The sequence below is a fragment of the Geotrypetes seraphini genome, chromosome 15 (assembly GCF_902459505.1).
Source record: "Geotrypetes seraphini chromosome 15, aGeoSer1.1, whole genome shotgun sequence".
Classification (NCBI taxonomy): Eukaryota; Metazoa; Chordata; class Amphibia; order Gymnophiona; family Dermophiidae; genus Geotrypetes; species Geotrypetes seraphini.
Genome location: NC_047098.1, coordinates 24,879,330 through 24,907,134, shown reverse-complemented (window position 1 = coordinate 24,907,134; position 27,805 = coordinate 24,879,330). Strand labels below are relative to the sequence as shown.

The 27,805-nt window shown below is 44.0% G+C and overlaps 2 protein-coding genes across 6 annotated transcripts in view; one reads left to right on the top strand and one right to left on the bottom strand.

The window, feature by feature from the left end:
- Positions 1 to 595: 595 nt before the first annotated feature.
- SLC2A5 (solute carrier family 2 member 5) lies at positions 596 to 26,055 on the top strand. Of its 2 annotated transcripts, XM_033922461.1 has the most exons (13): positions 596 to 859; positions 1,699 to 1,783; positions 2,478 to 2,576; positions 3,329 to 3,489; positions 6,808 to 6,932; positions 7,275 to 7,427; positions 11,811 to 11,936; positions 13,506 to 13,693; positions 14,202 to 14,312; positions 16,638 to 16,739; positions 18,590 to 18,665; positions 20,418 to 20,545; positions 21,134 to 22,291. In XM_033922461.1, exons 2-13 carry the CDS (start codon positions 1,748 to 1,750, stop codon positions 21,365 to 21,367), a joined length of 1,539 nt encoding a protein of 512 aa, XP_033778352.1. In that variant the 5' UTR covers positions 596 to 859; positions 1,699 to 1,747; the 3' UTR covers positions 21,368 to 22,291. The 2 variants fall into 2 exon arrangements, with proteins under 2 accessions (XP_033778352.1, XP_033778353.1); XM_033922462.1 differs by lacking the exons at positions 596 to 859; positions 21,134 to 22,291 and adding an exon at positions 25,940 to 26,055 and having other exon boundaries at positions 1,297 to 1,783.
- CA6 (carbonic anhydrase 6) overlaps positions 23,306 to 27,805 on the bottom strand; it is a 31,495-nt gene continuing 26,995 nt past the window's right edge. For all 4 annotated transcript variants that reach the window (XM_033922456.1, XM_033922459.1, XM_033922458.1 and 1 more), the window contains one exon: positions 23,306 to 26,425. In XM_033922456.1, the coding sequence (XP_033778347.1) occupies positions 25,812 to 26,425 (614 nt within the window). In that variant the 3' untranslated portion in view covers positions 23,306 to 25,811. The remainder of the gene's footprint in view (positions 26,426 to 27,805) is intronic.

The following is a 27,805-nucleotide window of genomic DNA, read 5'->3' as shown; positions in this document are numbered from 1 at the left end:
AAGAGCCCAGAACGGGTTACAGGAGTACACACACACCAAAGTCAGAACAAATATGGACAAGACATATTTGGGAGGCGAGTGGGACAAAGACTGAGTTATGATAAACAGAGAACATCAGAGATACAGTATGTGATTTTATATGCTATAGTAGAGATACATTAGTTGAATACACATGCTATAGTGCAGTGGTCTCAAACTCGTGGTCCGGGAGCCACATGCAGCCCGCCAGGTACTATTTGAAGGCCCTCGGTATGTTTATCATAATCACAAAAGTATGATAAAACAGTTTCTTGATCAAATGTCTCTTTAGCTATAAATGACAATATTATTATTAAGACTTAGTCAAAAGGAAAGATTTATAAACTATAAAAAGTTTTGCCTCATGCAAAATTGTCATTTCTTTAATAAGACATTAACTATTTTTTCTGAGGCCCTCCAAGTACCTACAAATCCAAAATGTGGCCCTGCAAAGGGTTGGAGTTTGAGACCACTGGCTTAGAGGGAACAGTGATTATTAATGTGGAGTAATATCGCTCAAAGAACCACAGTAACTGGTTAATAATTTGAATATTTCTTAGACCCATTAAGGTGTTGCCCATTTTGTAGTGGATGATATATGTATGTTTATTTCTTTGACTTGCTGCTTTCTTTTCTGTAATGCATTGGTGAGAGCCTCTAACTTTGGTTATTCTCATCTTGAAATGCATTTTCTGCACTTCATCTCAGATAGAAATTTAGCCAGTTGAGAGGATGTGGAGCACCTGCAGGACAGTGAAAGCAAGTCCTTCATTCATGTTCCTACCATGTCACTCTGCTTTTACTGGTCATCCAGCATTATGCAACACATGGAGAGGTGGCGGTGAGTTACCCCTATTCAGGGCTTTAGGCTTTATATTAGTAGGAGGTCGGGGGGGGGGGGGGGGAGCAGACAGCCCAGATCTGTCAAAAGGTTTCAAAAGAAAAGGATAGCTTGGTATAGCCAGGGTTGGGCCTGGGTGAGCACTGTGACTCAGGTCCTCAAAGCAGTGGTGCATCTTTGTAGTAATTGGCGAGGATCTCCAAGTCTCACCAGCTGAAGGCCTCCTCTGAAGACACCCAGAATTCCCTACTGCCAAACCATCAATGCTAGCAGGCTATGCATGCTCAGGTTTCATACAGGGAGTTCTGGGTGCCTTTGGAAGAGATCTTCAGCTGGCAGGGCTGGGGGACCCCCACCTGCTGAAGTCTTTATATTTTAAGTTGAGTTGAAGAGGGCGCAGGGGAGGGGGAGGGCAGAGAGCTAGAGGCAGGGGCAGAAAGGACATTGTGCCAAAATTTGCAGCCTGGCTATGTCTCTGCCTTCAATTAACACCCAAGGGGAAAGCAAATCATGCAACAGAGCAAAGCTACAGCAAAGTTGGTATTTTGAAGCATGAAACAGATCTCCAGTTCATTTAGCAAAATGCATTTGACGTTTTACTTATCTGGCTATCTGCACATCAGCAGGCTTAGTTTCTGAGTAACAGCAAGTGTTCAGGGACCAGTCCTTTGTCAGAAGATTTGCGGAGAGTTCAAGGTGCAATTATTTATATAGAGATTAAGAGACTCATACAAGTAAATTAAAAAGAATGTTTGTGAGAACAGAGTCTAAAATCTAATGTTTCTACTGTGATGATAACATGTCCAAAGTGCAGTGCAAAGGCTCTGTCTTTCCTTCAGGTCTGTTCTATTCTGGATGGAGTGAGTGTGTGGGATAAGCTCTGAGAACATGGAAAAGGTACCCGAATCTGTGGAACAGAAAGGGGTAAGTATGGGAGAGGAGAGTTCAGAGATCAGCAGGGACATGGCAAGCGCAGCTGGTGAAAGGATTAATGTGGCATTATGACTGCAGAACACGAGGCTGAAAGTGGATTCCGTGCAGTTCGCGTCGTGTGTTAGTGACGAGCCACTGAATGGACCTGTCAGGAGTAGGGGAGCAGGAGAGCACCTGTGAGATGGCAAAGGGAGACATGAGAAGGAGAAGTAGGTCTGACTCAGTAGAGAGAAGGGGGTGTAACTGGGGCACTTTTTGCTTGGAATAGTGGGAAAATAGTAGATGAGCAAGTGGGAGACTCAGGATGTGTAGGACAGTGGGAGAGCAGGAATGAGACTTGGGGAGCAGTCAATGTTGGATAGAGGGGTAACAGGTGTTAGATTCTGGAAGCAGTAAATATGGGATGGTGGGAAAGCATATATAAGACATGAGAGCACTTGAAGCATAGAGGTGAGACTTTGGGACCATTAAGTATGAGATGGGGGGGGGGGGGGAGGAACAGGCACAAAACACACACATCACAGGCAAATATCTGACACTATGGTGGCTTTTGGATGTCTTTATACGTAAATGTCCTCCTGAGGTGACTGATGAGCTACATCACCGGGGACTTTGCCTCTTCTCAGGGGTCCAGACTTCTTCACTGCACAGTTCACACTTCCTTGTGGCTCTCCCTCTTTTGTAGAAGCTCACGCTAATGCTGGTTCTGGTGACTCTAATATCCACTTTTGGGTCCTCTTTCCAGTATGGATACAATGTGGCATCTATCAATTCTCCCACACCAGTAAGTACCACTGTAGGAACAGACGTGGAATGTAGGGGATGGAGAAGACCCTACGTCCCGACACTAATACTGTTAGGAACTGTTTCATAAGTGAGAGCTGTTTAGGAATATGAAACAGGGTGTGAGATGAATACAGAAAAAAGAAAACCAAGAGGTCTCCACAAAAGCTACAAATAGAAACACATAGAATGGAGATTCAATACTATTTCAAACATGGTGGTCATGAGCAATAAAAGTCCATACATAAAATCACAATTATAGAGTCTATGTTCATGTAAATCAGGCTTTATTGGGATAACCTATAATTGATGTGACCCGACACGGGCCGTGTTTCGGCTGTGTAGAGCCTTCTTCAGGGTTCTTGTGATCAACAAACAAGGATCCTCTTTCCTGCCACTGTATGTAGTCTTTCCCTTAGTACAGCACGCTTAAAAGATTCAGCAGGGTGATACATTTGCAGTCAGAAGAATAGGTTGGCCTCTTTCTTCATCAAGAAGTCCCTAAAGCCTTGTTCGTCGCTCTCAACCCTTGAGGGCCACCATCAGATCAGGTTATTGCTATTGAATATGTATGAGAGAGATTGTCCACTACCTCTATTACATACTACCTCTCATGCATATTTATTAAGGGTATCCTGAAAATCTGACCTATTAGTAGCCCTCGAGGACTGGATGTGAAGTCAGTGACTCTAAAGAATAATGGATGCATTGAATGTTTTGGAGTGTAATACTGCTGTTTCTCCGCCTTTCTAGTTCATGAAAGAGTTTTACAACCAGACCTACTCTAGCCGGACAGGGCAGTATGCCAGCGAAAGCATCCTCGTCATGCTTTGGTCATTCACGGTTTCTGTCTTTCCCCTCGGAGGCTTTGTTGGGTCTCTCCTGGTTGCTCCGCTTGTGAATTGTTTTGGCAGGTAACTGAAAATTGGGGAGCTACTGATTAGAAGAAGCCCATTTCCAAGTTTGATCTTTGAGCACAAACTTTCAGCTTCCTATGAGGTAGTTACAAGTAGGTTAAAGGGCTGGTGTAAACATGCAAGCTTACAGATGAACGGGGTTTGGGTTACCTACCGAAAGCACAGTTACTTTCCTGTTACAGGTTTATCCAAGGACAGAAACCCCTGTGGGTAGGTGAGAAACAGTCCTTTTACTGGAAGGTATATTTAACCCTTTCAGGACCATAAGGATCGTAGGCCACTTTTTGTGGTTTTGACGACATTTTTATGGTAAAAAGGGCTTGCAGATGCCAAAAAATTGATTTTTTTTGTGAAATATCATTATTTTTTTTAAAAAAAAATCACACTTCTGGCTTATGGACAGTGTGGCAAGTGAATCTTCTCGTCAATCTGGCAACGACGCTAATGAATGAATGTCGGAACCAGTTTGTTTACATAAAGGCAGTATCATATGGAATCCGTACATATCAAATTTAGAACTGTAGACTATCCCAATCAAAATTTATAGGATTTTAAAGTTATGGGACAAATATGTCCCTTGGTCCTGAAAGGGTTAAAAGTGTACACCTTTATTCTAGTAACGAATCAGTATAAAATAGACCCATTTTCCCTGCAGAGAGGGGATGGCAGTTGTGAATTTTCTGGGAGTTAATCCCTTTCGTACCTTTAGAAATTCCTTTGAAATTTTCAAAGGGCTACGGAACCTTTCCCTCCCCCCCTTTTATCAAGCTGCGCTAAAGGTTTGTAGCGTGGGCCGGCAAGGTAAGCTCTCCAACGCTCATAGGAATTCTATGATCATCGACGCATTTATTGTGCTTGCCCGTGCTACAAACCTCTAGCGCAGCCGTAAGTTTAAGAGAGACCCCCAAATGAGCTCCTTTGAAAACTGACTGGAGTTAAATGCCTACATTTATTTTTTATTTATTCAATTTTCTATACCGTTCTCCCAGGGGAGCTCAGACCGGTTTACATTAATTTATTCAGGCACTTGAGCATTTTTCCCTGTCTGTCCCGGCGGGCTCATAATCTATCTAATGTACCTGGGGCAATTTAAGTGTCTAAAAAGTAGATATGGTCAGCACAAGGGAAAATACCAAGGAGAAAGCATCAGCTGGCAAAGTTTAGGAGCCAAAAAGCTGAGCTTCCTAATTTGAGGTGGCAGATTTTTAGCTGCTTAGATTTAGAGTGAGCTCATCTCCCCCTCTCCCTTCCCCAGGAATGGACTGAGGCACTGATAGCTTCTTTCCCTAAATTTGTCTTGTTACTAACAAGGAATAAATTATTGTTAGCTCATTGTATGGCAGGGCACCAAATTACCAATGTGGACAGTACTGGTCTTTAAGAACATAAGAATAGCCGTACTGGGTCAGACCAATGGTTCAGCAAGCCCCGTAGCCCGTTCTCATGGTGGCCAATCCAGGTCACTAGTATCTGGCCAAAACCCAAAGAGTGGCAACATTCCATTCAGAATCCTAAAGAACAGCAAGATTCCAGAACCCCAAAGAGTAACCAATGATTCCGGAACGCCAAAGAGTAGCAACATTCCATGCTGCCGATCCAGGGCAAACAGTGGCTTCCCCCATGTCTTTCTCAATAACAGACTATGGACTTTTCCTCCAGGAACTTGTCCAAACATTTCTTAAAACCAGCTATGCTATCCACTCTTACCACAACCTCTGGTAATGCATTCCAGAGCTTAACTATTCTGTGAGTGAAAAAAAATTTCCTCCCATTGGTTTTAAAAGTATTTCCCTGTAACTTTGTTGAGTGTCTCCTAGTCTTTGTAATTTTTGATGGAGTGAATGTTAGGCAGCAGATCACCCATCTTCTTAGATGTGTCTGGATTCCCTTCTCCAGTAAAATCAATACATAAGAGGAGTCCATTGACCCTATGAACCCTGGTTTCAGTGCTTGGATTTTTGACAAACCTCTTTTAAAAGGACTTTGTAAAGTCTATATTCAAAACCTCATAAAGTGAATAATGTTAGGTCAGTTGATTGACTGATCAAAGTTATATGGGTAACTTTGAATATCAGTGCTGACTGGCTATAAATGAACTATTTCTGGGAATGGCCAAAGTTCCACCTTTTCATCTGAATAAATTTTATGCAACCAGTGATTTGCCTGAGTAAAACATAAGAACCTAAGAATAGCCTTACTGGGTCAGACCAATGGTCCATCAAGCCCAGTAGCTCGTTCTCACAGTGGCCAATCCAGGTTACTAGTACCTGGCCAAACCCAAGGTGTAGCAATTTTCCATGCTACCAATACAGGGCAAGCAGTGGCTTCCCCCATGTCTTTCTCAATAACAGACTATGGACTTTTCCTCCAGGAACTTGTCCAAACCTTTCTTAAAACCAGCTATGCTATCCACTCTTATCACATCCTCTGGCAACGCGTTCCAGAGCTTAACCATTGAGCTTGGGGTGAGGGGGAATTTTAAAATTCAAAGTTTGTACAGGTAAATCCCAAAGTTAGCTAGACTAACATTTAAAATACCAATCTCTGAGCATCACACACCCATCCAGGAATGATATTATGAGAAATGATCCTGGGGCACTGCCCTGAGGCTCCAGAGTCCTTTGTATTTCAAGAGATGATTTACATTTTGCAACGAGTACCGATTGTAGTTATGAAATAACATATTTCTAACACTCGTGCATGTAGTATTCATACATTAAATGCTTCAGGTGTTCACAAAAGTCTTTGGCATTTGGTCCACCATCAGAGGTTAAGGATAAGGGGATTTGATACATCAGCTATCTGTGGTATAATCAAAGAGGTTTACATTTATTATAGGCAGATACTTATCTATCCCTAGTGGGCTCACAATCTAAATATTGTACCTGAGGTAATGGAGGGGTTAAGTGACTTGCCAAGAGTAAGGTTACTACTGTATATGGCTCCAGAAAAAGGAGGATGGATTGAGACATCCGAGTTTTACTTCTGTTGAAAGCAATAGAAGTAAGGAATACAGATTGAGACATCTAAGCGTTACTTCCACTGAAAGCAATGGAAGTAAAACCCAGATGTCTCAATCTGTCCTCCATTTTCTGGAGCCATATGGTAACCCTAGCCAAGCATCACAAGGAGCAACAGTGGAGATTGTGCTCAGGTCCCAAGTTCTCAGCTCACTGCACTGATCACTAGACTACTCCCTGGTTAAGGATTTAGTGTGCTTCTCACATTTTCCTCTTCTTCATGAAGCTCCCCATTAACCAGCCTCCCCCTTTTGATGTGTAAGTTGTGTTCTCACTTGCTCTCTCTCTCTAATAGAAAAGGGACCCTTCTCTTCAACAATGTCTTCTCCATCATCCCAGCTATCATGATGGGGTGCAGTGAGCTGGCGGGTTCCTTTGAGATCATTATCGTAGCTCGATTCCTCATTGGGATATGTGCAGGTGACAGTGAAATGAGAGAATCCCTCTAGCAAATCTTAGCATGTGACTAACTCAGCTTCACCTTCTTCTTCTCCTGTCCTCATCTCACTTTTTTCCTTTCCTTGTTCTTGTCTTCTCCTGCCTTCACCTCATTTTTTCTCTTCTTCCCTTGTCTTCATCTTTGCATCGCCTCTCTTCTCTCCACATTCCCCCTCACCTTGTTCCTGCTATCCTTGCTATTCTTACCTTTCTCTCTTCTCCTAGATCATCTCCTTCCTCCCTCCATTCTCTTCTCACAGTGCCTATGTATACTATTACCAATCTTACCTCAGAGTTAACCTTATCTCTTCCCTCATTTCCTAGGCTTGTCTTCCAATGTGGTGCCCATGTACCTGGGAGAAATGTCACCCAAGAATTTGCGAGGGGCAATTGGAGTGGTGCCACAGCTGTTCATCACTATTGGCATCCTGATGGCTCAAATCTTTGGAATCAGGAACGTCCTTGGAAACCACAAAGGTCAGAAGATGATGCCTGGATAATGTTTCACTGCTCTGACAATGAGAGAAATACTGGAGTGAAAGCTTCTGCATGTGTGTGGATATATTTCCAGAGAGAAATGTGTCTTCTGCTGCCTCCTGGAGGAAGGAGGTTAGAGCTATAGCCTCAGCACCCTGAGGTTGTGGGTTCAAACCCCATGCTGCTCCTTGTGACCTTGTAAGTCACTCAATCCTCCTGCAGTCACCTACTATGTTAGGCTAACTGTCAAACAAGTGGTTGCCCAATGTGAAAAAAAATTGTTTTAGATCACAATTCTGTAAGTAATATCAGTGACTTAGCATTATAAAAGTCCTAATAAAAATCATGTATCCATAGAGTATACTGTATTGTCATTTTCATAAAGATTAAGCACTATTTTCTGTTTAGTATTCTGTATAAAAATTAATATAACTTACTTCCCAGTAGCTCATTGGTTCCCAACCCTGACCCTAAAGGCATCCCAGCCAGTGAGGTTTTCAGGATATCCACAATGAGCATTTTCGAGAGAGATTTGCAAATATCTCTCATGAATATTCATTGTGGATATCCTGAAAACCTGACTGGTCGGGGTGCCTCCAAGACCAGGGTTGAGAATCCTTGAATTAGCTGAACCATTAGTTAAACCCAGTGTAGAAGTTCTGACAGTTCATTAGAGAAAGCGCTAGAGCTTCATTTCTGGTGCACCAGCCTGGTACACAGTTCAGTCACTTCCTTTCTGACGCCACAGTTGTGGAGATGTTCTGATCTGGTCTATAGGAAAGAAGGGAGAGGGTGAGCCTAGAACCGAGCAGTCCCTAACCCAGCATTTTTTCTGTACTCCTGCCCATGGCCTCCCTCCCCCCCTTTCCTGGTTCTACAGTTCCACTTCCTTTTTGTCTACGAATTAAACCCTGGGAAACAGTGTTGTTCTAATGGAACAACTATTGAATGTAACCATAACTTCAAATAATATTTTTATTATACAGTAAAAAGTTATAAAATGCATCCAACTTGCTTTTTAAAAGAGATACTTTCCTTGAATTACTGTACTTTCATTGTTATGCACCATAGCTGTGCATCTAAGTACATCAGGGGTGTCCAATGTCGGTCCTCGAGGGCCACAATCCAGTCGGGTTTTCAGGATTTCCCCAATGAATATGCATGAGATCTATTAGCATACAATGAAAGCAGTGCATGCAAATAGACCTCATGTATATTCATTGGGGAAATCCTGAAAATCCGACTGGACTGCGGCCCTCGAGGACCGACATTCCCTGAAGTACATAGTCACATAGTAGATGACGGCAGATACAAAACTGCTGAAATCTATGGGCTGGAGTAGGTTTTAACGGATATTTCGGCAGTAGGAACCCAGAAATAGCTAAGAAGAAAAATTTAAAAATTTAAATTGAATCAGGTTGGGCAGAATGGATGGACCATTCGGATCTTTATCTGCCTTCATCTACTATGTTACTATGTTATGTTACTCAAGCCCATCTACACCCTCCCAGCCATTGAAGCCCTCTCCAGCCCATCCTCCCCCAAACGGCCATATACAGACACAGACCGTGCCAGTCTGCCCAGTATTGGCCTTAGTGCAATTTTTAATATTATTTTCTGATTCTAGATCCTCTGTGTTCATCCCATGCTTCTTTGAACTCAGTCACAGTTTTACTCTCCACCACCTCTCTCGGGAGCGCATTCCAGGCATCCACCACTCTCTCCGTAAAGTAGAATTTCCTAACATTGCCTTTGAATCTACCACCCCTCAACCTCAAATTATGTCCTCTGGTTTTACCATTTTCCTTTCTCTGGAAAAGATTTTGTTCTACGTTAATACCCTTCAAGTATTTGAACGGCTGAATCATATCTCCCCTGTCTCTCCTTTCCTCTAGGATATACATATTCAGGGCTTCCAGTCTCTCCTCATACGTCTTCTGGCGCAAGCCTCCTATCATTTTCGTCACCCTCCTCTGGACCGCTTCAAGTCTTCTTACGTCCTTCACCAGATATGGTCTCCAAAACTGAACACAATACTCCCAAGTGGGGCCTTACCAATGACCTGTACAGGGGCATCAACACCTTCTTCCTTCTACTGGCTACGCCTCTCTTTATACAGCCCAGCATCCTTCTGGCAGCAGCCACTGCCTTGTCACACTGTTTTTTCGCCTTTAGATCTTCGGACACTATCACCCCAAGGTCCCTCTCCCTGTCCGTGCATATCAGCTTCTCTCCTCCCAGCATATATGGTTCCTTCCGATTATTAATCCCCAAATGCATTAATCTGCATTTCTTTGCATTGAATTTTAGTTGCCAGGCATTAGACCATTCCTCTAACTTTTGCAGATCCTTTTTCATATTTTCCACTCCCTCTTCGGTGTCTACTCTGTTACAAATCTTGGTATTATCTGCAAAAAGGCACGCTTTTCCTTCTAACCCTTTAGCAATGTCACTCACAAACATATTGAGGAGTTTCGGCCCCAGCACCGAACCCTGAGGGACTCCACTACTCACCTTTCCTTCCTCCGAGCGACTTCCATTAACCACCACCCTCTGGCGTCTGTCCGACAGGCTAGTTTCTAACCCAGTTCATCACTTTGGGTCCTAACTTCAGCCTTTCAAGTTTGTTCAACAGCCTCCTATGAGGAACTGTATCAAAGGCTTTGCTGAAATCTAAGTAAATTACATCTAGCATATGTCCTCGATCCAGCTCTCTGGTCACCCAATCAAAAAATTCAATCAGGTTCATTTGGCACGATTTACCTTTTGTAAAGCCATGTTGCCTCGGATCCTGTAACCCATTAGATTCAAGGAAGTACACTATCCTTTCTTTCAGCAACACTTCCATTATTTTTCCAACAACTGAAGTGAGGCTCACCAGCCTGTAGTTTCCTGCTTCATCCCTGTGACCACTTTTATGAATAGGGACCACATCCGCTCTCCTCCAATCCCCAGGAATCCTCCTGTCTCCAGAGATTTGTTGAACAAGTCTTTAATAGGACTCGCCAGAACCTCTCTGAGTTCCCTTAGTATCCTGGGATGGATCCCGTCTGGTCCCATCGCTTTGTCCACCTTCAGTTTTTCAAGTTGCTCATAAACACCCTCCTCCGTGAACGGCGCAGAATCTACTCCATTTTCTCGTGTAACTTTGCCAGACAATCTTGGTCCTTCTCCAGGATTTTCTTCTGTGAACACAGAACAGAAGTATTTGTTTAGCACATTTGCTTTTTCCTCATCACTTTCCACATATCGGTTCCCAGCATCTTTTAATTTAGCAATTCCATTTTTCATCTTCCTCCTTTCACTAATATCAAAAATTAAAAGCCACTGAACTATATACACTTCTCCATCCGTATTCGCAGTTTCAGCAATCGCGGTTTCGATTATTCACGGTTTTTAGCTTGCTTGATCCTCCCCCCAAATGACGTCAGCTTGCATAGAGAAATCGCCGATTCCCAGCACTTTCTTCACTGTGTTTTGCCTCTCCTTCAGGAACAGGCCAGGTCTCCCACCATATTATTCGCGGTTTTTACCATATTCACGATGGTTTTTAATAGAAAACAGCGAATAACATATGAAAAAGTTTTCCACGTTTTTTCTGTATTTGCGGGTCTGTTAATACCCTATCACAGCGAATACGGAGGGAGAAGTGTGTACCAGTACTCAGAAGGCCTGATGAACTCCAAACAAAGATGGAAGATCACAAGTTTCAAAAATATTGGAAAAACCTTGAAGCCAATTGACTGGCTGACCAGGACATTTCTGAAACATAAGAACATAAGAATTGCTGCTGCTGGGTCAGACCAGTTGTCCTTGTGCCCAGCAGTCCGCTCACACAGTGGACCTTTGGTCAAAGACCAGTGTCCTAACTGAGACTAGCTTTACCTGCGTATGTTCTGGTTCAGCAGGAACTTGTCTAACTTTGTCTTGAATCCCTGTAGGGTGTTTTCCCCTATAACAGCCTCCGGAACAGCGTTCCAGTTTTCCACCACTCTGGGTGAAGAAGAACTTCCTTACGTTTGTACGGAATCGATCCCCTTTTAACTACATATGATGGGAGAGATATCCTGCATACAACATTTTATCCAACCTGTTTCAAAAGATGTTTAAACTTACAAATAATATTATCAGCAGAAATTCTCAAAATATCCAAGGAGAATTACGAGCACTGGGTTCCACCATTTTTAAACGACAACATGCCCCTTGCCAGGCAACGTTTGTTCCCATCCTCTATACTTCAAACAATCAGGATTATATCATGTTGGAACTTCTGACCTTTGACTGTTTAAGCACTTTTATGATATACATGAGGGGACTAGATCTCCATCTCACAGATGATGTGTCACAATGGAGAGCATGTCGTCAAATGTGATTCTTCTTTAGGCTGGACTGTGTTGCTGGCAGTGACTGGGATTCCTGCTGTCCTGCAGCTCATCTTTCTGCCCTTCTTCCCTGAGAGCCCCAGGTACTGCCTGATCCAGAAAGGAGATGAAGAGAAAGCCAGAAAAGGTAAGGACCTCTTTCCAAACCTCATCTTCCTCTCCACCTTCTGGTCCTGCTCTGCTCTCACAGCCTCTTCGTCTCTCCTAAACTGTCCTCTGCTTTTCTCTCCTCATATTACTACTGTTTATTATTTCTGTAGCACTACGAGGTGTGCGCAGCACTGTGCATTAAACACAAAAGTGACAGACCCTGCTCGAAAGAGCTTAATGACAAGGTGACAAAATTCATCACCGTTCCCGTCCCCGTGGATAACCGCGGGAAATAATCCCATGTCATTTTCTATTTCAACCTCTGTCCTTCTACACCAGCATTCTTCAAAGCAAAGCTTGCGGGTCAGTGGTTGTGGCCATTCATACTCTCATTCTTATGGGAGCCAAGGATTGTTCTTAGGCACTGGTGGAATGAGGCATTATGACATCACAATATCTGCTCTGGATACCAGACACTGTCATTCTGTGGTGTCTATATCAACCTCAGTCCTTCTACACCAGCATTCTTCAAAGCAAAGCTTGCGGGTCAGTGGTTGTGGCCATTCATACTCTGATTCTTCCCTCTCTCCTTAAAGAATGACATGAAGATGGTTTCCTGCGTTTATCTGCGGGGACGGGAACGGTGATGAATTTTGTCACAGTGTCATTCTCTACTTACGATCTAATTATGACAGACACACAGGACAGAAGAGTGAATCTACGATATATACACTGCTCAGGTAGGGAGTTGCAAAGGGGATGATGAGGCAAATAGGGTAGGGGCCAAACGGATATTGGTGCTTTATAAGTCGGTTGGGTAGGGTTACCAAATGTCCGGATTTCCCTGGACATGTCCACTTTTTCGAGGACACGTCCAGTGGTCCGGATGGCTTTTCAAAACCCAGCACTTTGTCTGGGTTTTGAAAAGCTCCCTCAAAATCGTGTCAGGCAGGAGGGCATCTGCCATGTAATTGCATCACGCACACGCGCATATGTGTGCACGTGATGTCATGCAGCGGGGGAAGGGGTTTTGGCGAGACTGGGGCATAACAGGGTGGGGGATGAGTGGAACTGGGGGAGCCTGGGGGAGGGTCTAAGGGTCCCCTAGGGTTGGGGTTAGGACTTAAATGCAGCTTCAAAAAAGCGGGCTTTCAGACTGGACTTGAATACCACCTATTATATATGCCAAAATATACCACTTATTAGGGACAGTGCACCTACTACCATCAGCTATTATAGTGTCTTATAAGAACTAGACTCAGGAAAAGGCCTCAGAATCCTGAGTCTTGTTCTTATAAGACACTATAATAGCTGATGGTAGTAGGTGCACTGTCCCTAATAAGTGGTATATTTTGGCATATATATTAGGTTGAATCCTTTGAGCCACTTTGGGTGACACCTTATAAGTTATTGGACTTGAATACCACCAGAGAAGAAGCCTGATGTATGGAGTCTGCTCCGCTCTGTTCTCATATCCATCTTTTCACCCTCTTCTCCACCATCCATCCCCTGCACTTCTCTCACAGCCCTCCCTTCGTCTTCGGGTATCTCCACCATCCATATCTTGCTTTGCTCTCACACCCTTTGATTCTCCCCCATGTTATAGGTTTGAAACGTCTGAGGGGATGTGAGAATGTGGATGTGGAGATTGAAGAAATGCGGTTGGAGGACCACTCAGAAAAGGCCGAAGGTCAACTAACAGTGCTAAATCTTTGCTCCTTCCGACCTCTGCGCTGGCAGCTTATCTCAATCATTGCAATGAACATGGGACAGCAGTTGTCTGGCATTAATGCGGTAAGAGGGATCCTGAAGAATAGCCTTACTGGGTCAGTCCAATGGTCCATCAAGCCCAGTAGCTCGTTCTCACAGAGGCCAATCCAGGTCACTAGTACCTGGCTAAAACCCAAAGAGTAGCAACATTCTACGCTACCGATCCAGGGCAAGCAGAGACTTCCCCCATGTCTTAATAATGGACTTTTCCTCCAGGAATTTGTCCAACCCTTTCTTAAAACCAGCTACACTATCCACTTTTATCACAACCTCTGGCAACGAATTCCAGAGCTTAACTATTCTCTGAGTGAAAAAATATTTCCTCCTATTGGTTTTAAAAGTATTTCCCTGCAATTTCATCGAGAAAAGAGCTTTGAGGTCACAGTGTTGTATAAAGTCTTACACGCTGCAGGTCCCCTTCACAGTAGCCCCCATGCACAAAAGCCCCTTACACCCCAGCTCTATGCACTGGAAGTCTGCCCCAGCCACCCCTTTTGTTTTTCTTGAATAATAGAGGTTTCTATGATTACAGGTCTATTATTACGCAGACAGTATCTATTCATCAGCTGGTGTGGAGGACTCTTCAGTTCAGTATGTCACTGTGGGAACAGGTTCAGTCAACGTGGTGATGACCATGTTAGCGGTATGTCTCTCTCCTCACTGGATTGCCAACTCATAAAATTATTTTTTTACTAAGAGTTTTCCAAATGTTTCCTGACACCTTTTTACAGAAACATTGCTTTATCATTGCCATTTTGTACACACTGAACTAAACCCATGCTCTGAGATAGGGTCCCCATCCAGTTCCCACCTATTGCAGCCTGCAGTCTGAGCCCACAGCACCAGACCGGTCACACAGGACTTTTTCACTCACGTGAAATTATTCTTCCAAGTAGGCTATTTATTTAATTTCACTGACCATGAGCCCAGTTACTGACAGTGGCAATGCATACTAAATACGGTGTCAAGTCAAAAGCGTGCTGGGACAAAGGCATGCGCAGACAATTGAGTGCAGCACAGAGGTGCGTGCCGCAGAAAATTACCGTTTTAGGGCTCCAACGGGGGGGCCGTGGGGGGGCGTGGGGGGGAACCCTCCCACTTTACTTAATAGAGATTGTGCCGCGTTGTGGGGGCGTTGGGAGGGTTGGGGGGTTGTAACCCCCCACATTTTACTGAAAACTTCACTTTTTCCCTGTTTTTAGGGAAAAAGTTAAGTTTACAGTAAAATGTGGAGGGTTACAACCCCCCAAACCCCCCACAACGCCGGCGCGATCTCTATTAAGTAACCTGGGGGGCTCGTCAACAAAACCCCCGTCGGAGCCCCTAAAAACTGTAATTTTCTTTGGCGCGTGCCTCCATCTTGCGCTCAGTTGTCGGCGCGCACCTATGTCTTTCGCGGGGTTGTCTATGAACCCTAAATACAAATCTGAAGTTCCTGCCTGGGCAGTGTACTCGCTCCAGGCAAAATGCAGCTGCTATGTGTACTGTGTGCAGTTTTCTGGTTGATTTTTCAAAAGTATTTATTCAGAGCAACATGTTCTTCTGAAAAGTACCCTCTCTCAGCATGACACAAAGCACCTGTGATGTACATTTATGTGTGGGGAAAGGGGGGAAGGGTTAGTCAAGGAAGGAAAAGGACCCATGTTGATTTCATTTTGGAACTGCTAGTACTTTTGAACTAGTGGTGTGTGTTACCGGTGCATTTTCAAGATATTGAAGGGAATTGACTTAGCAGAGAAAGAGAGACTATTCACCCTCTTCGAGGGAACTTGCTGAAGTTAGAAGAGAAAAGATTCCGTACAAACGTAAGGAAGTTCTTCTTCACCCAGAGAGTGGTAGAAACCTGGAATGCTCTTCCAACGGCTGTTATAGGGGAAAACACCCTTCAGGGATTCAAGAAAAGGTTGGATAAGTTCCTACTGGAACAGGACACATGCAAGTAAGGCTAGACTCAAATAGGGCACTGGTCTTTGACCTAACGGCCACTGCGTGAGTGGACTGATGGGGACGATGGACCACTGGTCTGACCAAGCAGCGGCAATTCTTCTGTTCTAAATGTTGGACATAGGGTGGAGGGCAGAAAAAGATGGTGCCTGGAAGGGAATAGAGAGGTTTGACCCAGGGCACAAGACAAGAAGAGAAAGAGATGGTAGACAGTGGAAAAAAAACAGTTTGATATGGCAGTGGAAGGGAAGTTACAAAGATGGAAGTTGGATTAGTACAGAGAAATAAGAAAGCGTCAAATGGGCAGGAGACTCTGGCGAGCGAGTTAACAGAAGACAAACAGAAATCAGAGCCTGGGAACAACATGATTTGAATAATAAAATGACAACAAAAGGTAGAAAAAATAATTGTATTTTCTATTTTGTGATTACAATATGTCAGATTCAAAATGTGTATCTTCCCAGAGCTGGTGTTAGACAATAAGTGTGAGCTAGGACCTAACAGAGAGAGGAAAAGTATTTTTCTGTTTATTTTGTTTACACCACAGTGCTAGCGTAGTGTTGGAGAGGACAAAGGGGGGGGGGGGGGAGTGAAGAGGCTACAAAATAAACCTGCTAGGACGTTTGGAAAAAATGCCTGATTGAGCAGGAAAAGTGAATCGAATCCAAAATTCAATTCATTAGCCCAAATTGTATTGAATTGAATAATGTTTCCCTGAATCGGGCACACTGAGGTTTTCTCACAAAATTTATTTAAGCTTTTGATATGCATTATACCTCCCATGGCTGCGCTCCACAATTTCATAGACAGTTTTAAGATCGGTGTGGAACTCAGCTAGGCGTCACCAATTAGGATACCTGGCAGCATCTAACATAGGTGTCATTTATAGATTCTGGCCTGAGATGTCTAGCTGCTGTTAACTGATGACATCGTATGCTTGGTCCATGCCTGTTGTTTCTGCCACTTCATGTCTAAGCATGTGCTATGTCATGCTTGATTCCTCCTCTGGTTCTGTGCTTCTCAGGCTCTGATTGTGGATGCTTTGGGTCGAAGAATCCTCCTCTTGACTGGATTTGGCATCTGCTTTATTGCCTGTGCAATGCTAACTATGGCTCTCAAGCTTCAGGTCTGTATATTGTACTCCAGTGCCACACGCTATGGTGTGGTGCAGATCTTGAAAAATGTAAACATTGATCCCCAAGTCCTGTCGACCCATGGTACATTACTGAACAACATATATGCTTCTGAAAATGAAAAATTTCATCTGTTGTTGCCTTTCTTATGTCAGCCCTACGTCTAAGTCCCACCACCACCATACCCACACTTGTAGGTAAAAGCAGGGATTTTTTTCAGGGGGTATTCGGGGATACTGAGTACCATCACCTTTTCCATTGCCTGATAGAACTGATCCATGGTCATCAAGTATTAATGAAAGAGCCCAGGACTGCCTATTCATAGATTCAGTGGTTGACTGCAGGGGGTCCCTCAGTAATCAATAATTGAAAACAGGAAAACCACTTCACAATTTGCAGAAAATATTGATGGAGAAAAACTAATATAGGGTATATATGTAGAAACTTCTATTAGGATTGCATCCCTAGGCAGCGAAACACTTTTAAGTTTGGGGGACTACAAAAGCTCTGCCCCAGAACCTACCCAAGCTCTGCCCCCTGACCCCACCTCATAATAATAGTAGTACTAATTGTAATACCATTTTTTCTATTCATGTAATACACACAATATAATCTTATTAACAATGCATAATGGTTAACTACAAAATTAAACTACACAAAGCACACTGTATGCTTCTCAACATTCATTCCTACCAGAACACCTGGCCTTGGTCATACATGCAAAACACAGATAACCCCTATGCAAATACAGGACCACAAACTAAAAGTACTATTATTTACAAACAAAACCCTAAGATGCCAGATGCTGTATGCAGTACAACACCAGAGAAATAGAAAGAAAATCTCTTAGGCAGAGGAGGAGATAGTAGATGCTGATGATGGGAAGACTGGATGGGCCATTTGGTCCTATTTCTATGTTTCTATATTATAATGCACAGATCTCAAAAGGGGACATGGCTGGGGAGAAGCATGGTGTAATCTGATATTCTGATGAGCCCCCAGAATGTCAGATTAGAGAGAGGGGGAGGGTTTTTACTTGCATTTATAGGTTTGAGATTTGTTCTAACAATAGCCTCCATTGTTGTTAAGTACATATTTTCCAGCATCTCTCTGTGCCATAATTTAGTACATGTTTGAGACAATGGTCCTTACTTCATAAGGAAGGTATGTCACTCTTGCAGGAATGGTAGATTTAATCAGTCTGTCTGGCTTCTTTTCTTCTACTCAAGCATTGTAGTTAACATATCATCTTGAGAAATCCAGGCTGCCTGGATACTCCAGATATGTGGATTCTAGGCAGGGGCTTTTAGGGTCAATCTGCATTAACATTCCCAAAGTCAGATTGTTTACTATAATATCCCAGAGTCCTTTGTTGACACTGGTTAGGCCAACAGAAATGCAGACAGTAATGTAAGGCTGACACATGGGTGAACCATGGGTGTTCCTACAAGTTGGGTGCACTGTTATAGACTATGCCCAATCTGCGCACAACTTAGGTGCCTGGCTTACACTGGACTAAATGGGTATACCTGTTAGCCATGTGGATGGGTGCTAAGCATGATTCTATAAACTGTGCCTAACTTCAGAGGCATTTATACAATTGTGATAAGCGGCATTCTTTTTGGTGCTAATTTTTTAGGTGTTATATATAGAATATGGTCCTAAGTGTAAAGTTGGATGCCCAGGTTTATAGACTTAGGGGATTGTGTCTGCTGGAACATGGATGCAGCCCATCACAGACTGGACATCCATTTGTTTGTTGCATATTGCTTCAATGTTTCCCTGAGAAAAACAGTTCAGAAAATGCTACACTAATATGAATTCTGTAATTTGAATTGCACAGGAATCCATCTCCTGGATGCCATACCTCAGCATTGCCTGTGTCGTTGTCTTTGTCATTGGACATGCAATTGGCCCCAGTAAGTACACAAGAGCTGAAGGATGTATCCAGTGGACTTTAAGTTGGTGGGGAAGGGCCTGGGAAAAAGGATTCAAAAGTGAGGGTATTTTTACGATAGGTTAAGAGGGCAAGACGGTGCCTATTTGCAGTTTATTTTATAATGGTACATGGGTATCTAAGTATCTTTAGAAAATACCAGTACAAATCCTGAAAAAAACAACACTTAGTGAAGCCATGGACATCTATCTGTACAGTGTGAATGCACACATAATCCATAACTTAGACTTAGTAGATAAAGACAGATTGTTCACCCTCTCCAAAATAGAGAGAATGAGAGGGCACTCTCTAAAGTTAAAAGGGGATCGATTCTGTACAAACATAAGGAAGTTCTTCTTCACCCAGAGAGTGGTAGAAATCTGGAATGCTCTTCTGGAGTCTGTTATAAGGGAAAACACCCTCCAGGGTTTCAAGACAAAGTTAGACAAGTTCCTGCTGAACCAGAACGTACGCAGGTAAGGCTAGACTTAATTAGAGCACTGGTCTTTGATTGCTGGTCACGATGGGCCATTGGTCTGGCCCAGCAACGGCAATTCTTATGTTCCTATGTTAACTCACCTCTGAACACACCTATGACCACAAACTACTATTATGCTGGTTGAATGGAAGGCAACAGAGGATAGTGATCAATGGAGATCGCTCGTAATAAGGAGAAAGTGGACCTCTCTGGGCGCCTACACCTCTCTTGCTCATCACCCCTCTCCCTGGTGTCTCTTTAAATGTTCACTGGCACGAGCAGCGTCTTCTATTTGCTACTCGGCTCTCTTTCAACGTACGCAGGGGGCACTCAAGCAGCAAAGAAGAATGGGGGGCAACAGTATGGCAATGCCAGGCACCACCACTCTGGGTGCCAACCTCCCTTGCTACACCATTAGTACTGCCACTTGGGGGTGCTGTTTCACTATCACATTATCAATAATGAGAGACAGGTAAGCTCTGCAGGACTCCAGGGAACTTGCCTATCTCTAGAGATTAAAACACAATATTGAGGCATCACTCATCGCTGGCAGTAGTGAAGTTGAAGGACTCCTGCTCAGCTTTGAAGTAACAGTGCTCCTGGCTATATTTACACTCCGGTTTTCATGATGTACAACTCAACTACCAAAGAATCTATCAGATTAGAACAATGTCTGGTTGGTGGCACAGGTACAATTGTGGACTGGCAGAACTGATCACAATTCATCAAATTATTAAGAGAAAATGCTAGGAATTATGCCGGGGGGGAGGGGGTAACAGCAGGCGCTGATAAGCCCTTGCTTTTTTATCTGATATCTCACTTCCTACTTGTGCCTTGAAGGTGGATTTTCTCTTCTCACTCCTGTATCTTTTCTGGGCTCTGATCAGTCTTTGGCATCTGTCATTCTTCCACCCAGACAGGGTTCTCTCTCCTGATCACTTGCCACAGGAGAGGGTCAGAGCCATGTTTAAAGTGCTCCTCCTATTCCCAGACATTCTGGTAGCTCAACAAAGACCCCTGCATGTCTACATGAACAGAAATTCACTGTAGTGGGGCCTAAGTTCATGGAGTCAGAATAGCGCTTTATAAGCAGAATTATTTACAGTAGATACTGTAGAATGAACAGCCCAACATTTAGTCCATCCAGCTAAAGAATAGTCTCAAATGTGGAACAGCCAGTACATCAGACACTCCCATTTGGTCACTTGTGATGTACCACGATAAATAATCTTCTTCATCTCTCTTTCTCTCTCCTAGGTCCCATTCCATACGTGGTGACCACAGAAATGTTTCGACAGTCCTCAAGACCTGCAGCATTCATGGTGGCAGGATCTGTGCACTGGCTGTCCAACTTCACGGTGGGACTCATCTTCCCCTACCTGGAGGTGAGCGTGAGGGTCCCCTGCAGCCCCAATCCTAGTTGCACCACCTTTTTCATGCTGTTTTCTCCTCCATGCTGAATACTAACTATTCACTTTCTTATTGTTGACTTACTGGGTCAGACCAATGGTCCATCTAGCCTAGTATCACATCTTCACAGTGGCCAATCCTAGTTAGCATCGGGAAAGGCCCTCTCTCCTGTTCTACACATATCAACCCAGCCAGTTGGGTTTTCAAGATTACTGGAATGAATGTGCAAGAGCTAGAGTTTCACCCAGTGGGTCTTCAGTATAGGCAAATCTAGATTATGCCTATTCATTGTGGTAATCTTGACTGGCTAGGTGTGCCTTCAGGAGAGTGTTGAGAAACAAAGTGCACCAGATACTATCTGGGTTTGTGCCAGGTACGTTGGCCACCGTTGGAAGCAGGATACTGAGCTAGATGAGCCATTGGTCTATCCCAGTATGGCTCTTATTGTATGTTCTTAAAGTTCTGCCACTAAGTACTGTCTTTGAAAGGGCAGTCCGATGTCTATCTTAGTAGCATGCCCAGCGTCCTCATCATTTCCACCCCCCGTTACTTTCTTTTTACAGAAAGGCCTTGGACCATACAGTTTCATCATTTTTGGAGTTATCTCTCTGCTGACGTTGATCTACATCTACTTCATAGTTCCTGAGACAAAGAACAAAACGTTTCTAGAAGTCAGTCAGATAATGGCCAAGAGAAATGGGCTGGAAGCCTGCACAGACTCTAAGGAAATTCACAGTCTAAACCCTGGTCTCCCTGTGGTGGTGGAGGAGGCGGCTATTAATGCCACCACATTTTAGCCCATACAGCAAAAGAACTTAAGTGTAAAGAGAGAGGGGGAAACAAGGATAGGACCGAACCCCCAGTGACATGGACTTAAGACTCTCAACTTTATCCCTTTTTATATTATTTAAAACTTGTTTTGCGATGAATAAATATGATTTTTTTTTTTTTGTAACTCATAATGGGCGTGGTGTATCTGGATTGTTCATTCTGTCGCTAACAGCTGTAGTATCTCTCCAGTGCAATTACTGCTTCAGGCAATGTAAGAAATGACAGGAAAGAATCACTGTGGGACAACCATTTGAGGACAGAAAGACTTGGCAGCTAGCAAGCAGGAGAAGACCCTTGTTCTTCATGAATTCAATGTCCTGGACTTTGTGACAGACAAAGCAGTTGGAAAAGTTAATAACATACTTGGGCAGAAAAAGGAAATTAATATGTCCCTGGGAAGGCCACACCTTAAAAACTGTATTCATTCCAGAGCCAGTTTGTAGTTTAATGAGCATCCAAATAACTTAAAAACAATCATCTAAAAAACAATCCACCACAGGGTGTATACAGTCACAAGTGACTTACAAGATTAAAACCAAATAATGTATAAAATACAAATGGCCCGACACGGGCCGTGTTTTGGCAAAATAAAAATGCCTTCCTCAGGGGGTCTTATGGGGTCCTTGGCTGTCTTAAATATAAAAACATAAAAGTCGCAAAAGACCCGAAGTAGTTAAGAGGCTACAAATCAACTGCACAGCATACAAGTTTATTAAGTGGACACTTAATAAACTACAAACTGGTCCATCCGATGTTCTGTTCCACGATCCTTTTTGTTGTTTTGCTGTTACAGGGAAATACTTTTAAAACCAATTGGAGGAAATTTTTTTTCGCTCAGAGAATAGTTAAACTCTGGAACGCGTTGCCAGAGGATGTGGTAAGAACGGATAGCGTAGCTGATTTTAAGAAAGGTTTGGACAAGTTCCTGGAGGAAAAGTCCATAGTCTGTTATTAAGAAAGACATGGGGAAGCCACTGCTTGCCCTGGATTGGTAGCATAGAATCTTGCTACTCTTTGGGGTTCTGGAATCTTTTGTTACATTTTGGGGTTCTGGAATCTTGCTATTCTTTAGGATTCTGAATGGAATGTTGCTACACCTTGGGTTTTGGCCAGGTACTAGTGACCTGGATTGGCCACCGTGAGAACGGGCTACTGGGCTTGATGGATCATACTGGTCTGACCTAGTAAGGCTATTATTATGTTATGTTCTATTTGGATTTTGTTATTTTGTTTTTTCATTCCAGAGCCCACATTTAGAAGAGGAAATTGACAAGGGAGAGGTATTTTAAAGCAGGACTATCATGAACTGTATCAGCCAGAGAGTCTGAGGGAGCTAAAGATGTTCTCTCTAGGATGAAAAGGGAGCAGTGCCATTTATAACAATCTATCTAGCAGGCTTCAAAAAAGGACTGGAAGGACAAGATATTCATTGAATAAAAAGTTCAAACAGGAGGGGGCATCCTAAAAAGATGAGGGGATATCAGAATGAAAAGTTAATCGATTTTTTTACTCTTTCAAAAATTACAAAGATTAAGGGACATTCAACCAAGTTACACGGAAATACCTTTAAAAGAAAGAGGAGTAAATATTTTTTTTTCACTCAACAAATAGTTTAAGCTCTGGGACTTGTCGCCGGAGTAGGTGGTAACAGCGGTTGGTGTATCTGGGTTTGAAAAGGTTTGGACAAGTGCCTGAACATAAGACCTGCCATCTCCGGATCAGACCTTCAGTCCATCAAGTCTGGCGATCCGCACACGCGGAGGCCCAGCCAGGTGTAGGGGGAAGGAAAAGTCCATAGGCTGCTATCGAGACAGACATGGGGAGAAGCCACTGCTTGCCCTGGATCAGTAGAATGGAATCTTGCTACAATCTGGGATTCCAGAAACTTCTACTGCAGCTTAGAAAAAAGGGGGTGGGGGTGGGGGGGGTAGGCGGTTAAGTGCTGAACATCAACACTTAATCGCGTAAGTGCCAACTGCACCACCAGACCACCTACAAAATAGTCAGCTTTCAGTTCAGTGGTCTGTGATGGCATTCAGCAGCAGTAGCCAGTTAAGTGCGTGTGAATATCAGCAGATAGCCCTGCACAGTGGTTTAGTAAGGGGGGGAGGGGTCAGGGGAGGGACCACCCCAGGCGCCATCTTGGTGGGGGCACTGGCACTTCTCTGCCCCTCATGTCATGCTCACGCTCTTCTTTTCCCCCTCCCCATACCTATTCAAATCTGTGCTAGTGCAAGCAAATTCTCCAGCCTGGCTCTCCCCCCCCTTTGAAATCACTTCTGGGTCATGGGTCCAGGAAGTGACATCAGAGGGAAGGCCAACGCCGGTGCGAGCAGCAGGCTGGAGAAGCTACTCACACTGGCGAAGATTTAGGTGCGTGGAGGGGGGAAGGGAGTGTGGCATGGTGGGCGGGAAATGCAGGGGGGAGACGCAGAAGGAGCGGGGGGCACAGGGGAGCGCCACCGCCCCAGGTTCCTCCTACCTTTGCTACGCCACTGGCCCTTCACAAGTGATTTAAATGGCCAGGAGCCTCTCCTGGTCATTTGGATCATTTTGAACATCAATCTGAAAGAGGATAATTTTATAAGCCATTTTTGTGCATAAAACACTATTTTTACAATGGAAATGAACTCTTATAAGATATTTTTACAGTAGGTGTGTCCGGAGATGTTGTTTGGGCGGCAGCACTACAATCTGTACTAGTGTTTTAGAGAATTCGGCAGACACACATTACCATTTCTACTTACTCCTGAGCACCTTGCATGTAAGTGCGATTGCTACTGGTTTGCAATAGTATTTTCTAATGGTGCTTATGTATCTTTGTAACGGAGCAAGAAAATAGGTTCATTCTTATTCACTTTTAATCTAGGCTCCTTGTTATGAAATTAATCCCGAAAGGACCTTAGTAGTACGAAAACTAAAAAATGTACACCTGTGACAGTGCAGGGAGTCAAATAATCCTTATCTGCATCCTATATGTCGGTGCCAGTTGGATCTTCAGGATACCCCTAATGAATATGCACAAGAGAGGTTTGTCTATAATGGAGGGAGTAGGCATGCAGATCACTGGAGTAGCGAGGATGGGAGGTGCCTGGGGTGGTGGCACCCCCCCTTTGCCCTCTTCTCTGCCCCCTCCCCTGCCATGTGCATGCCTCTACCCTTCCCTCACACCTGTTTATCTTCCCAACACGAGCAGCATCTCCAACATGCTGCCTGCGCTGGCTCTCCCTCTGATGTCATTTCCTAGTCGTGGGACCCAGAAGTAATTATCAGAGGGGAGGTGCCAAGGTCGGCACGAGCAGCAGATTGTAGCTGCTGCTCACGCCGGTGAAGAGCTAGAGGTGCGTTGGGGGGAGAGGGAAGGCGCACGCGTGGTGGGGGAGGAATGGGAAGGAGCGGGGGCGGAGAGGAGGAAAGGTGCTGCAACCCCCACTAAGTTGTCACCCAGGGAAGTCCTCCCCCTTGCTCCCCTCCCCTTACTACACCACTGATACAGATCTCTCTCATTCATAGTCAGTAGAGATATCCTGAAAACTCACCTGGATGGCAGTCCCCAGGACAGATTTAAGAACCACTGCTCCATGTTTCTAAAATTTGATTTATGCCATTTATTCCCTGCCACCAGCACTTTGGTTGTTTTGGTTCCTAAGCCTTTGTCTGTCACCTTTTCTTTCCTATAATATTGTAGTTCTTTTCTGCTTCACTTTTATTATATTGTAAACCGCTTTGATAATCCCCTTTATAGCAGTATATTAAGTCTTCAATAAACTTGGAAACTTTATGAGCACGGTATAGATACAAGAACAAAAAGCTGCCTAGTAACACAGTACATCATGACAGATTATTTTTTTTAAATCAACAATTGGTCCATCCAGTTTCCCCAGTCATTTTGCTCTACACTGCCAACAAGGATTTTCATCCTGTCCAGCTTTCTGTCGTCCCCTGTAGATGCTCATGTAAGAGTTTATACTTAATCCAACACCCAGCAGCTCCTCCCCCAGTGTCTTAAAATCAATAGTGAGCAAACCAAAACAGAAAAGTTAACACTGGTTGCTGCACTTTATTTGTGCTAAACCTTAGCCCCAGGAGAATATGGCGGAGACAGAGCAAGGCATCTATTAACAGCAGAAAGAAGGAAGGCATCTGCTCCCCAACAGCTGAGAAGCAAAGTCTTGACAGAGCACAACTGTAGCTGTTTATTCTTACTGATCTGGAAGCCATGTTGTTAGAGAGGAGCTCTGATGTCATTCCTATCCATGTGGCTCACCACAATTTCATGAACCACATTTTACATTTTTAATTATAAGCGATGATTTTTCTTAAAAGAGCCTACATACCTTGAGAGAAGGCTCCCTTCCTACCCCATCCTACCACCAAAACATGAACCTCCATTTTTCACCTGATAACAGGTCACTGGCAGCTGCTATCTACCACTAGTGTTACCCCCCCAGAAAGAGTTACCGGGGTACTTCCCCAAGCAATGACATTGCCCACGAGATCCTCAGGGCGACACTGACTTAACTTTTTTATGTCCGCAGCTTCCAGTTTACGGTTCCAGAGGTTGACTTGGCTTATCGATCCAATGAACCCATTGGACAAGATCCCAAGGAGATCATCACGGTCTTTGCCCAGGATAAGCACCCCACCAGGCTGTATTGTATACCCTTTTTGGATGTATTTCTCCTTGCTAGGAACACCATTTACCCAGAGCTCAGTGATTCCTGTCTTTGAAACCCACCTCAGACAGTAATGAATCCACTCCTCAGAATTATGATGCAGGTGGAAGTTTGTAAATTCTCCCCCCACCCAGATATCCATATCAGCTCCCACTGTCATTACCAGCTCATTCTCACTTTCCCGGGTGGAATAGGAGAAGACAACCTGGCTCTTCTTGTTCTTGGTTTTGATCCAGAGGCAGAGTGTGAAGGCATTCAGCTGTAAGTCCTGCAGCGGCTGCACCTCTGCAGAACTGGCTATATGTTCACGGGAGAAATGAAATGCAGGAAAACCCAAGGGCTTCACACCTGCAAGAAGTCAAACATGCAAGAGGGGGGTTTATAATCTGATAACTTAGCCTTCTTCCTGACATCTACCTGAACAAACTTTCTTTCAAAAGGTTTTTATTGAGGACAACACAAAAACAGCAATAAACAAACCAATGCAACAAGAAACACTTGTCACTCAAATTTTTCATTTTTTCCCCAGACACACCCATCCCCACCAACCGACCTCTGTAGAACATTGCCAAAGAGCACCCAGTGCATGTGCATACATTGTATAAAAGAATGCAGGTCAAACCCTCCCACTCACCCAATCAGAAAATCCAACATGATACCATGGACAAAGAAACAAGACACGCCAAGAATAGCAAAACCCCACCCTTCCCACCGACACCCCCCCTCCGCCCCGACCCCCAATTGAACAAACTTTAAATCTCACCCTAAGGAAAGGAACTAAGGGCTAGATTCACCAACCTCTAACCTCCTTTCTGTGTCCGATCCGTGCCCGATTGCATGCAGGCCGACAAATTCACTAAAGGCCTGCATGCAAATGGGGGGCGATCGTTGGCATGCCCCCCACCAACTGCACGGATCGCTGGAGAGCGATCCTTGAGCATGCGCAGAATATCTCCCTAGACTGTAGATGGTCTGCGCATGCGTTGTTGGTCCTTCATGCCCATTTTTTTTCTTTTTTTTAACTATTTTTTTAACTTTGTGAGCCCATGGTTTTAACCCAAATGTTAAAACCACGGGCTCACACTGCGGGGAAGGGCAGGCGAGTTGGGGATGAGCAGGGCTGGAGAGTCGGGGCAGAGAGCTGAGAGCAGGGCGACCAGGCAGGAGAATCAGGGCAGAGAGCAGGGCGGCCAGAGCAGGAGACCCGGGGCAGAGAGCAGGATTTTAGCACAAGCGACTGGTCCTCACCAGTCGCTAGTTTTTTGATCGGCCAGCCAGTCGGTAAGTTTAGTGAATCGCGTCCTTCCTGCTTTGCATGCCAATTCTCCTCATTTGCATGCACAGATTGGAGGAGAGGTTAGTGAATCAGGTCGGAGGGAAATCGGGTCGCAAAGGGCTCGCAAACCAATCGGTTTGCTTAGTGAATCTAGCCCTAAGAGCGGGTAAAGAGACAGGCACACGCAGGAGGCAGCAATGGAGAGGAGCAAAAAGAAAAGTTGAAAAAAAAAAGCAAGCAATGGGTATAACAAATAGGTATAGGAAAAGAGAGTGCAAAAGAAAGTAGATCATATTGCATTGAAATCAAATATTATATTACAACTTGACTTCACTTCTAGAGTTTTGGGTATTATTCTGGATTCCTCTCTCACTTTTAATGACCAGATAAATTCCTTAGCAAAGAAATGTTTCTTTAGTTTGGCATGCTGAGGAAAGTCAGGTCACTATTTT

Coding starts and splice junctions, on each gene's coding strand:
- SLC2A5 (XM_033922461.1), top strand. CDS start 1,748: ATGGAAAAGGTACCCGAATCTGTGGAACAGAAAGGG. Junction 11,937..13,505: donor TGAAGAGAAAGCCAGAAAAG/GTAAGGACCTCT, acceptor CCCATGTTATAG/GTTTGAAACGTCTGAGGGGA. Junction 14,313..16,637: donor TGGTGATGACCATGTTAGCG/GTATGTCTCTCT, acceptor TGTGCTTCTCAG/GCTCTGATTGTGGATGCTTT.